General features: G+C 45.1%; 1 protein-coding gene across 1 annotated transcript in view; it reads left to right on the top strand.

Moving 5' to 3' along the window:
- The window catches only part of ST7L (suppression of tumorigenicity 7 like), a 23542-nt gene extending 16904 nt beyond the window's left edge, over window positions 1-6638 (top strand). The window contains exons 14-16 of the mRNA XM_017821423.1: window positions 445-584; window positions 5803-5872; window positions 6107-6638. Coding sequence (XP_017676912.1) covers window positions 445-584; window positions 5803-5856 — 194 coding nt within the window. The 3' untranslated portion in view covers window positions 5857-5872; window positions 6107-6638. The remainder of the gene's footprint in view (window positions 1-444; window positions 585-5802; window positions 5873-6106) is intronic.
- The last annotated feature ends 5707 nt before the right edge of the window (window positions 6639-12345 follow it).

The raw sequence follows: 12345 nt of genomic DNA on the forward strand, positions 1-12345 counted from the left end.
CAATAACTGTTAAAAATGAAGATAAAGGTGCAATAACTGTTAATAATGAAGATAAAGGTGCAATAACTGTTAAAAATGAAGATAAAGGTGCAATAACTGTTAATAATGAAGATAAAGGTGCAATAACTGTTAAAAATGAAGATAAAGGTGCAATAACTGTTAATAATGAAGATAAAGGTGCAATAACTTAATAATGAAGACAAAGGTGTAATAACTGTTAATAATGAAGACAAAAGTGTAATATCTATTAGCAATGAAGATAAATAGGGGGAAAATTTTTGAGAAGGGTAAGAGTTTAAGTACTGGGACCTAAGATGTGCTGCACAAGTCTTGAGTCCACACTTCTTCCTTCTGAAGGTCCAGAACTGGGTTACAAGACTGTAAATGATTCAGAACACAGTCTTTGACTGTCCAATGTCAACATTCTCCTTGTTTTCCTTTCAGCATTTCACGAGGTCTCCGTTTACCCCCAGAAGGAACTTCCCTTTTTCATCCATTTCACAGCAGGCCTGTGCTCCTTTTCAGCCATGCTGGCCCTGCTCACCCACCAGTTCCCTGAGCTGATGGTCATTTTGGCTAAAGCTGTAAGTACTGCCACGTGGGGCTTGCTTAGCTGTCCTGGGGGATTTCTGGGAATTTTGCTGTCTAGGGTGGAGCAGCCTCTTGTCAGCCTCGTGTTTGTGGGGCATGAATTATTTTATCTGCTTTTTTTAAGAACCTTGGTAGTGACACCTGTTGAGATTTGGGCAAAATGTCTGTTTTGACAACAAGATGAACTGTTTACTACAACATCCCCTGGCTTTAATTTGCACTGTTAGGGTGAGAGAGCAGCATTTCAGCACCAGAGAAGTTTTGCCACAGAGCACTGTGTTGAGGATGGATTTTATCCTCAAAGAAGGGGAAGACTGCAGTGGGAGAGGCTCAAAAATAAACGTGTTGACTGGAGATTTTGAGAAGGGAGTGAAAAGCAGGCTGGGCTGCAGGAAAAACAGGTCTCTAGTGAGCATTGGAAAGCCATAGCATGATGTGAGTGGAACAGATGAGAACAGGTAAAGTAACTGCTAACTTCAGAGCAGGGTCACAAGTGAGTTTGGCTGTCACTTACCTTTCAGGATTTTTATATCTCATCTGTTTCCAGTTACTAGATGGAGAATGTGCTCAGTGACCACAGTTCTGTCATTTAAGTGCCTGTTCAGGGATAGAAATTGGACTTGATGATGGCAATAATCTGTGATGCTTTAAATGTGTCAGTTGTTGAGCTTGTATCTTAAATATGTCATATCTTAAATATGTATCTTAAATGAGCCATATCTTAAATATGTCTGTTCCTATGGGTGTCTTCTGTGCCCATCTCTTTCTCCCTCTCTCTGCCCTGCTCTTTTTAGGGTTTCTCTTCCTTACTTCTGTTAACATCTGCTGGTTGTAACCTTGTCATCTCTGCCTGGACTCTGGGAGCTGAGGGACAAACTGCACAGGCAGCTTCCCAAAGTAATCCACGCCGTAGGTTTGGCCTCGATTGAACTGCAGATCTCATGCAGTAGAGCAGAGTGGCAAATACAGAGCTGTGAACTCTCAGTGAATCATTTATTGTAGCTTTGCTAGTCAAAATAGAGGGTGAAAGGCATTTGCTTCCTGGCTGGTTTAATGCAGCAGGTAATGGAGACCCAGGAGGAAAGCCCTTTATTTTAAGAATACTTTGCTCCTAAAAGCCTTGGCTTTGCTAGTGAGCCCAGTCCAGTGTCCAAGTCATGCAGGTCTGAGAGTGGGGCCTCATTTCCACCCACTTCTGTTGATCTTTATGTTGGAAAATGTAGTTGGACATGCCAGTGACAAATTTCAGTGCTGCTCATAATTGGCTGGGTTCATGGTAACTAGGGGCTAACTATCTGCTTGATTAATTCTGGAAGGGCTGCATTAGCAAAGTTGTATGATTTCCAAAGAGATACAAGGTCAAATGTTATGCTAACAAAGAATTGCTTGGTGAAGTTCTCTCTGCTGGGTTTCTTGAACCACAAAAAAAAAAAAATAAAGAAAAAGAAAAAGACTTTGTATGAGTGAGTTGGCTTTGCAGAATGGCAGTTTGGATGTCAAGTGACATGTCCAAGTGTGTGTGTGGGGGAAAAACTCCCAGAGTCTGGTCATTTGGCAGCGTGTTTCTTTGGTTTATTTTCTATAGGAAGGGATGGATAGTGTCTGCTCAGCTGAAATGATCAAGAGGCACATTGTCACATCCTTCCCCAGCCAAGTCACAGTGGTGGGAGGCACAACAGAGGGGTTCTTGCCACTCTGTGCTAGTTTAATACTGGCAAAAGTGGAAATTTTGTACTGAGATCATCAGGCAAGAGGTGAATTCTGTATTAATTTCTTAAGATTGACAGCTGAGAAGAAAATACCACCTTCAAGTATTTGGCTATTTTAGCTGATTTTAATGTTAACTCCCAATCATACTCTAGTGACTAAAATTCTTCCTTATTCTAATTATTGCATGATTGTACTTTTGATCCCATTCCTGATGTTTTCAAGAGCATTCAGAAAACTAGCAAGAAACACTGATCTTCACCATCAAACTACCACTTCTGATTTTATTGCCCACAGGGCAATTCTTTTCATTTTATTTTTTTAATGTCCACAGGGCAATAAAATACAAAATGGAGCTGGGACAAGGTGATCTTTAAGGTCCCTTCCAACCCAAACAATTCTGTGATTCCATGATTCAATTAATAGATTGCTTCAATATTTTAACCATAGATAATGCTGTGATGGCTCCTAACACTTAATACATTATCTCTTGTGTTCTGGAGCTCTGTAGCAGTAGCACCTGGTTGAATTTTCATACAAAAAAATGGAATATTATCTCCTATTTAATGACACCAGCCTTTATTGTAATACAGCAGTTCTTATTTGCTGTATCTAGTGTTACATCTTCAAGTAATTCCAGTGCTTTAAGCTTTTTAAATGGTAATTTTCCTGTGTATTTTGTTATTTTTCACCTTACTGTGCTTTAACTTATTAAATATAGTTATTTGAGATAAAGAATGGTTTATCTGCAGTGCTTTGGCCTTAGGAAAAAGCAATACAAAATGCATTTATTTCCGACAAATTCTGCTCTAGATTTCTTGGAAATTCCAGAATTTTAGGAAAGGCAGTTGGAAATTATTGTGTCTGTGGAATTTTTCACTCTAAGTCTCCAAGCTGTGGCTCCTTAGATTCCATTTCAGTTGCTTCTTAATCCAACTGTTTTTCCAGCAGTTGAATCCCCCAAGCCTCGGAAGGGCTTTCAGGAGCCGAATACCTTCCTATTGACTTGAGAAGTCTGCAGTTTACATACTTTCATTTGTTAGTGCTTGAGTTTGTTTCCTCCACAATAAATCACGGGGTAAACCTTGGCAAATTGCTAAAAATATTGCGAGTGGCCAAAAATCACAAGGAAGCGTTGGCCGGTTCCAATGTACACAGAGGGATCCAGCACCAGCAGGGCCCCGAGCGCTGGCACCGGCTCTGGAGCGGGAAAGGATCCTGCCCCCACACTCCCAGCACTGTGGGCTGGCACCACGGGGCTTTTCAGTGTGTCTGGCACAGGTGGGATGGTTTGCAGGTGTTGGGGACTGGTGCTGGAGTGTTTGGCATTTACTGATCCAGTTAGAGGAGATGCCCGCAGAGGTTGTGGACTCTTCGTCCCTGGGAGTGTCCAAGGCCAGGTTGGATGGAGTTCTGAGCAAGCTGGTCTAGTGGGAGAGGGTCCTGCCCATGGCAGGGGGTTGGAATTAGATGATGTTTAAGGTCCCTTCCAGCCCATTGTGTGATTTGATAAGTGCAGATGCACCGTGTGAGCCGGTGCTGGTGAGGACAGTGGGACAGGATCCACATGATCCTGTGGTGGAGGATCCACATGAGCTGCAGTACCAGTGCAAGCGCTCCCAGAGGGTGACAGCTCAGCCTTGCTGTTTCTTTCATTTAGATTTCTGACCTCTTGGAGAATCACACTGTTCTTGATCATCAGACAGCTCTGTTTCTCAAGCAGTTGCTGCTTAAATTCATCCCAATAAGTGACAGAAGGGAGGAGGTACACAAAAGGGCTGACAGTTATATGTACAGCTCACTGAACAAGCTGAAAAGCACTGCTACATAAAACAACTTCTGTTGTAACTGCAGACAAAAGGGTCTGATTACTTTTTCATTCAGTATGAATTTTTATTTCTTAGTTAATTACATGGGTGGAGAATTGGGTGGCTGTATATCAGCTTGCAAAAGTGGGGTTGCACAATTCCTTGTGGAACACAAAGACACTCAGAAGTCTGCTTTCAAGGACACAGTGATGCAGAGTGACAGCAGGCACTGTAAACAATCTTCCCAGAAATTCCTGAAAGCACCCAACACACCTTCATAGAATCATGGGATGGTTTGGCTTGAAAGGGACCTTAAAGCTCATCCCGTTCTACCCCCTGCCATGGGCAGGGACACTTTCCACAAGACCAAGTGGCCTTGAACACTTCCAGGGATGGGGCAACCACAGCTTCTCTGGGCAATTCCAAGCAGATCAATCCAATTGCTTAAATCCAAACCTTATGCTACTGGAATAGACCAGTATTAGTTAATATTAAATTATTGAAAAAATAATGCAGCAGTGTTCTTGCTGAATCCTACTGAAAACAACTTCCTTGTTCAGGGAATTGGACAAAATCCTAAGACAGTCCATGTTCCAAAGTGGTTTGATATGGATCGCTTGGTATTTTCACAAGAAAGAAAGAAGTCATGGGACTTAAATTAAAAATTGGCTAATTTTTATGATTGCAAGATTAGGAGAAAGCATTTCCCATTCTGAATGTTCCCTGGCTCCCCATAAGAACCTTCTGTGCCATTTTGCCCAGAGCAGCCATCTAGGGACAGAAAATAGGGCAAAGCAGAGCTGTGCCTGGCAAGTCCTGCTTTCTGTGACACTGCTTTACTTTCTGAACAAATCCCCCTACCACTTTCCCCAAAGCTCATTAAGTGAGACTGGAGAATTAAGTTTTTAGCCAGCTGCTGAACTTTTCATATTTATAAACACTTGAGTCTTTTGCTTATCTAAGAGAAAATGTGTATAGTTTGGAGATGTGCACTTCCCTGCCAATGTGTAATGAGTGGTTCTACACTTGATAGGAAAAAAAAAAAAAGCCTGAAGTTTCCTGTCAGAGCTGAGTGTGGGTGCCAAGGGCAAAGGTTTCTTGCCTTGCTAATCTACATCTTAACTCATGCACTTAATGGGAAGGTGCCACACGCAAACAGGCAGGGAAGAGCTGCCTGCAAGGAAAAGCTCCTGCACTGCTGTGAATGTTATGTTTTAAAAGCCTTTTTAATGTAATATTTGAGGTTATGATAGAAGCCAGGAGGGCCAAAGTGAAACCTTCAAAGTAAATGAGTCCTGTCGTTGCTGCCTCATGAAACGAGGGTTTGTGTGAGGATAACCCGAGTCCCAGGGGAATACTTGGGGGATGGGTTGAGAAGGTGCAGGGGAGCTTGCACCATTTGTTTTAGCCTAATCTTTATTTCTGGAACTGTTTAGATGGCATCTAGAATATGGATCCTGTCTGGAAGCACGGGCTGCTCTTGGTGGATGGGCTGTTCAGTTTGCACATGTTTGAGTCGATGACCCATAAATCAAGACAGGAGATGATCTTTAAGGTCCCTTCCAAACCCAAACCACTCTGTGATTCTGTAACTACCCTTCTCCCCTGTCTGTTCAGCCCTGAAGGCACAGTGCTGAGCAGCTGGAAGAGTTGTGGCATGGAGAAATGCCATCCTAACCCTCCTGCCTCTGCCCAGGTGCTGCGGGTGCTGTGGCCAGTGAGTGCTCCCAGTGTCTTGGCCTCCAGCTGAGTGGACCCTGCCAGGGGTGAGTGGACAAGGCTGGAGCTGTGGCTTCCAGGGGTTTTTTTCTTCTTTTGTGTGTCTTCATTAATACTTAACGTTTACAACAAGCCTGTTTCACATCATCAGCAGTGAAGGGATTGTAGTTCTCTTGCCTTGAGGGGAAGACACGGGGTGGGTTTTGTTCATACTTTGAGCCTGCAGGAGGAAGTTGGTTTGGAAGCTGAGCTGATTTATTGTTGTGTTCTCTTTCTTCCAGTGCTTTGGGACTCTTCTTCCACCCTTCAGCTTCACTGTGGAACACATTGAGGTCCTGCTGCTGCCCAGCCCGTGGCATCAGCCGACTCCAGTGTGACTGGAGTGTGTTTTCCATGATAGTTTGGTTTGATTCTCGTGAGCCTCACCCTGGTGGTTGGCTGACCCCAGTCCTGGGGGGCAAGGAAGAAATCTGGGCTCTTCAAACTGACAGCTTTGACAGGCTTCCATGTTGATGGTGCTTAACATATGAATTTCTTCTTTGGCCTTAGTCTATAGTCATCTAAGAAAATAGTTTTTGTTGAGCAATAGTTTATTGCTCTCTAAATCACTTGGACAACTGGAAGCTCATACTTCCTCTGTAAGAAAGGAGAGTACACAAACTGAGCAGGTGTTTGGAGTATTGATACTTCCTTCTCAGCTGCAGATGCACCAGATACTTGGCTTAGATTTAATTTTATAAGCCTTTTTCAAAATATTTGTTAACAGCAAAGTATGATTTTGCTTTCTTTATTAAAAAGTTGCTTCTTAACACATTGAATTTGTTGACTTCTTAAGCGTCTGTTTAATATAGATTATAGTGTGCAAACACATTTCTTCTCTATCCTTAAGGGTAGTTTTACTGAATAACTCAAGGAGATGGTTGTATAAACTCCTCTGTTTCATGTTGTTATTCCTTTAGATTTAATTGTGCACCTTCTATTCTTCAAGGCAAAGCATTCTGAAAGGCAGGGTGGCTTCTGAATCTGCCCAAAGTGGTTGTGATATCTGCATGGGAGGCTTTTTTTTGGGAGACCTGAACTTTCAAGTGTTAGTCCAAAGTACTGTGGTTGTTGATATCAGGACTTGAGGAGAAGGGAGACGTGGAGAACTCCTCAAAGGGAGTTGCTTCATGTACAGACCAGCCCCAAGGGTTTGTTTACTGCAGAGGTGAAAAGATGGCTGTGGCAGCCAAGTGGTTTGGGGTAATTGGTGTGACCTCATTTCCACTCTCCCATTAGAGAAAATGTCTCCTTTTTCCCATGCAGATCTGCTGCTCTGCAGTGAGGGAGCAGAGTCACGTTAGCCCAGGCTTCTTAAGAGGGGAAGTGATAAAAATAGCACAGGCTTGTGGAGAAATGCTAATTCTGGGCACGTGGAAACCCATCATCTTACATTTTGCAGATAAACACATACACTTACCCCTAATAACTTACACACTTGATCTCCACTATCTCTGTGAAGGTTTGTGACTTTGATGGCTTCTTTCAAAGGTCATGTAAATTATTCCAGTTTCTGAATGGGAATGGAGGAGTCTTGTTGTAGCCTACTCTGTTCTCTGAAACAATTCCTAAAGCAATCAGTTACTTCACGAGGTCACTTTGAGTTGACCTAGAATCCATCTTGACAAAGAAGACCATTAAATGAATTATTTTTTTTCTTCTTTTCAAATCCTTCTTTACCTTGCAATCCAAGTGCTATGAAGCTGAGAGTGACCTCTGCATCTCATCTAAGTGTAGTTTGTTTGTAACTCTGGCTGAGGGGAAACACACATGTTTAGGTAGAAATGCCATTGTTGCTCTCCATTTATGTGTCTATTGACTGACTTTAATCCAAGTTAAATACTTTAATTCATTGAGAAATCAAAAGGGGAGCCCTACAGAAAGGTAACTACCCATACTTTTGGAGTTACCTAACTACTAGTAGGTGATTTTCTCAACTTTTTTTCCAGTTGAATGTGTGTCACTGGGGCTGTTTCTCACTTTGGAATCACTGTGGTGATTAATAGACCTGTTGTGTTCATGTGATTTCACTTCTTGGTCCGCAGGGGCCCATAAGGTAACCAACCTAATGCTTTTTAAAGTTGAACCTTTTCCAGCAGTTGTGTGGGGTTATAAATGAAGCTCTGCCTCCCATGTATCATCCCAAGAGCTGCTTTCTCTCACTGTCCTCCCCTGACATAACAGTAACAGAAAGGGGATGGGCTTGTGCTGAAAGGAGAGCTGGCAGCAGGCTATGTAATGAAAATCTTCCTGTCTCTAGAAGTGCCAGCAATTCTTGAGGAAGGAGGAGTGCTCTGTATGATTTCCTAGCAGGACTGTCCATGCTTTTTAGGAGTATTCCTTGCCACATGGGAGCAGGGACTTAGACCTGACCCATACCTTAGTAATACCATCTCAATTAACTTGTGTGTGTGTGTGTGTGTATATATATATATTAAAAAAATTACAATTATGACTCAGGGCAGATAAGCATTGATGTAATTTCCTGGAAACATGCACTGTGGTGACCTTACAGCCATTGGGATGGAAAAAGCCTTTCCATGAGGCTCTGTGTGGCATTAATAGACTTCTCAGATTTTCAGTTCATTCAGTTCATTCAGTCAAATCTTGAAGATCAGCATTTATTTCTATACCTGAGGCCAATATGTATATTTGTAAACCAGGGTAATTATAATCTCTGATAATTTAGGCAGGGTTTGAGTTTGGGGTGGGTTTGGTTGGTTGGGTGGTTTTTGGTGCTCACAGTGTCTCACCATGTGATGACAGGTTAGTTCTTGATCAGGAAGAGGAATTCTGCCTTTCCTCCTGCCAACCTCTTGTGTCTCCAGAAGTAATTTCCAAAAAGGACAGGGAGGGAAGGGGGGAAGTGTTACCACACACAGTAAAACTATTGTTTGTGAGGCAATTGGGGACTGAATTCCTGTGTGAATTTGCCCTCTTACCACTGATTTTAACAAAAAGTGTATAAAGATCTTTGTGGATCAGGACTTTGTTGCATGTGCATCTGGAGAGACAACACAAACGTGATTTAACACATCACTGGAACAACTTTCTGATGTCTGACTTGAGGTGTCTGGAAGTTGATATCAGCGTGCTGTTGGGTATTTGATGTAGGAGGATTTCAGTTGGTGGCTCATGGTAGTACAGTGGGTGCTACCAGCTTTCACTGGTGCTATTATGATAAAATTCTTAAAGCAGAGGTGAGGTAGTTTAGACTCAAATATTTCTGGGTAACAGGGTCTGCTCAAGGCAACTCTAGTCATGTGGGCTTATGAACCACATCAGAATTCTGGGGAATGAGCTCTCTGGCAGTTATTTACATGCTGTGAGCCCCTCATTCTTGAAATTTGGGATAGATCCATGTGTTAGTAGCTCATTTGCACGTGTGTATGGGGCCAAAGGACTTTTCATGCTGTCACACACCCTGGTCACTGAGTTTATGGGGACAGATTCACATGGAGATGGCCCTGGAGTGGTTCTCCATCCTGGTTTGTCGCAGGCCAGTTCCTTCCCTGCATCTCTCCAGCACTGGCCAGGCGTGTTTATTCCCTGCTCCTCGTCCTGGAATTGTTGTGAGGGTGCCAAGGCTCGTAGATCCATGACTCTGAGCAAGGCAGGGTTTAAAGGTCATAGTCAAGACCATTAATAACAAGGTGCAAACGGCTGGTTTATATGTAATGTGAAGCTTTTTACTTATTTCATTTTTGCACTTTGGGGGCTCTGTTTGCTTATGGAGCACTTGGTGTCTGGTACCTATTTAGGCTGAGAGCAGGCAATTGGGTTCCTTCAGGCCTTCAGAGGAATGCAGAAAATTGTTCTCTGGTGTTGTAATTCTGCTGGGATAACTGGAGCTTATTTGTCTCACTGCTTATTAAATGCATACTTGTCTTGAGGTCCTCTTTTTTTTTTTATCCTGAGAAACATTGGGTGAATCCCAAGGACCACAAGTGAGAGGAAGATTCCAGGGGGAGGGGGAGAGTGAAGTGCCTGCACCTCTCCACAAGCTGCATCATCCACCTCCAGTGCCAGCAGAATGAAGAGGTTAAATATGAGAGCAGACTCCCTTAGGGAAGGGAGACGAACAAACGGGGCTCAGCCAGACATAAATTAACTTTGCCCTTCCCCCTGCTCGGGGATGAGACTCCGAGGGGAGCTGCACCTCCCAAACACTAATGGATGGGGTGTGTGGTTGGGAGCCACGTGAGGCTGTGCTGAGGTGTTGGAAGGGAGGTTGGGAGCACATGTGAGCTGGTGCTGAGTGCTGAGCCCTTCACAGAGGGCACTGTGGGCAGCAAGGGCAGAGGGGCTTCGTGGAATCACAGAATATCCTCAGCTGGAAGGGATCCACAAGGATCATCCAGTCCAGCTGCTGGCCCTGCACAGGACAACCCCAGAATCCCACCCTGTGCCTGAGAGCGTTGTCCAAACACTCCTGGATCTCTGGCAGGTTTGGGGCCGTGACCACTGCCCTGGGGAGCCTGTTCAGTGCCCAACCACCCTCTGGGGGAAGAACCTCCCCTCCAGGCTCTACCAGCCTCTGAGCAGTGTCCAGCTTGCCCTGTGTTGCTGCCAACAGGGACAGACACTCCTCCCGTCCCTCTCCTGCAGTTAATTAGGGTGGCTGCAGAGGTGACATGTGGGCTATTGCCATCTCTACATCAGCCAGGTGACAGCAGCACTCACGGGGGCTTCTGTGTACGGTGTTCTGTGCTCTGAATTCACCCAAGTTACAACAAAGGTGGAGACAGAGTAAAGGCAGCTTCAGTTTCCAGCTCTGCCTCCTGGCTCCCTCCTCCCTTCTGGAGCCTCCTCGGCGGGGTGTGCTCTGCCTGCCCCAGCCCTTCCACTGGAGGGACAGCCGGTGATCAGGGATGCTGCTCATGTGCTTGGAATTTCCCTCCTTTCCAGCCTGGGTTGCTGTGCTGTGCTCTTTGGTGGGATCCTCGGTGAGTGTGCTCACTGGGGAGAGCGAGGTAACACACCCACACTTACGGCATCACCGAGGGTGCACCCGCCACGATGAGTGTGCTCCTCCTTCGGGATCTTCCTCCTTTGGTTATTCCTGGCCAGTGACATTTTCCTTTCACTCGGGATGCGCTGAATTGTGCAATCACAGCGCGGCCCCGTCGGCTCGGACCCTTCTCTTAACAACCTCTTGATTCCTTTTCTAATTTGGCTGTGGGCTTTCATCAGTTATAAAACAGAGTGACACAGTATGTGACTGTTGCATTCTCCTGCCTTGACTCACTGGCTGCGATTCCAGAGCAGTGACCCCCTGCTGCTTGCTGGAGCAGCCCTCCGTGACTCGGCATCGGGAATATGGGATGTGAAAGCTCCCACACAGATCTTTGACATTCTAGTCAAAATGCCCCAGTAAATCTGTCCCTGCCAGCTGGGTCTGTAACAGCAGGTGACCCCCATGATCACACTGATCACAGGCACCTTCTGCACCTCTGTGAACCCCCTGGAGAACAGAAAAGGCCCACAGGAAGACAGGAGGTGTTGGGATTGGGGTGTAGCTGGGCACTGGTGTCACTCTGCTTTGCTGGGCTCAAAAACTTAAGGATCTTGCCACTACCATCCATGCAGAAAAATGGTGGTGTCATCTTGGTTAAGGCCTGTTGTCACTCCTGTGATCTACTGAAAATCAGAATTGTAGAATCTCCTGACTTGGACACAGAAGCAACATCAAAGTCCAGCTCCTGGCCCTGCACATGATCCTGTGTTTCCAGTGCCTTCTACCTGTGTGTCCTGTCCAGCTTCTTCAGAGAAGGTAATTTATTCAGAAGCTCATTAAGCAATTAATTCTGCTCCTTGTCCTTAAGTCAGACATGCTTTTGACTGGAGGATAATTAGAAGATGATCTTGCATAAAAGGCTCCCTGCACATTTCAGGCAGATTACTTAAGAGGGGCTTGTGAGAGGGGGACTGAGTGTTCCCTGACGAGACTGCAGCCTTCAGAAACGTTTAGAGATGGAAAACAGCTGCCTGCCCAGGATGAGTGTGCTGGGGGGAGCTTCGGTGGGGCTCATCTGTGGGAAGACAGACCAGTCTGGATTTCCTTCAGCCCACAGCGGGATGTCATCCTGCACAAGCACTGGGAGTCTGCTCGGGCTGACCAGTGGATTTCAATTCCCAGCCGTTCTGCTGGGGTTTTTTTTTGCTAATTGCTTGTTAATAAATAAGGGAGTGTAGCCTTGCATAGCCCTTTGCAGGAGAAACTCTCCCTTCTTCTGTCAGGTGGACTCGAGCTCATCAGGCTGTGCCCATGGCTGCTTCTCCGGGTGCTTCTGGAGCACTGGTACCTGCTTCCAAGTGTTTTTACTCCTGATTCACTGCTGTGACAGGGGAAGGCAGCCAGGCAGGGGGTCCCACCACGCTGGTGGACACAGGACTATGGAGGGTTTCTGTCTCAGCTGTGGTTATTCCACAGAGCACTGGAGGCATCCAGTTCAGCATCTCTGGGATGACATGGGAAAGG

Source organism: Lepidothrix coronata, unplaced genomic scaffold (genome assembly GCF_001604755.1).
Source record: "Lepidothrix coronata isolate B3197 unplaced genomic scaffold, Lepidothrix_coronata-1.0 Scaffold90, whole genome shotgun sequence".
Classification (NCBI taxonomy): domain Eukaryota; kingdom Metazoa; phylum Chordata; class Aves; order Passeriformes; family Pipridae; genus Lepidothrix; species Lepidothrix coronata.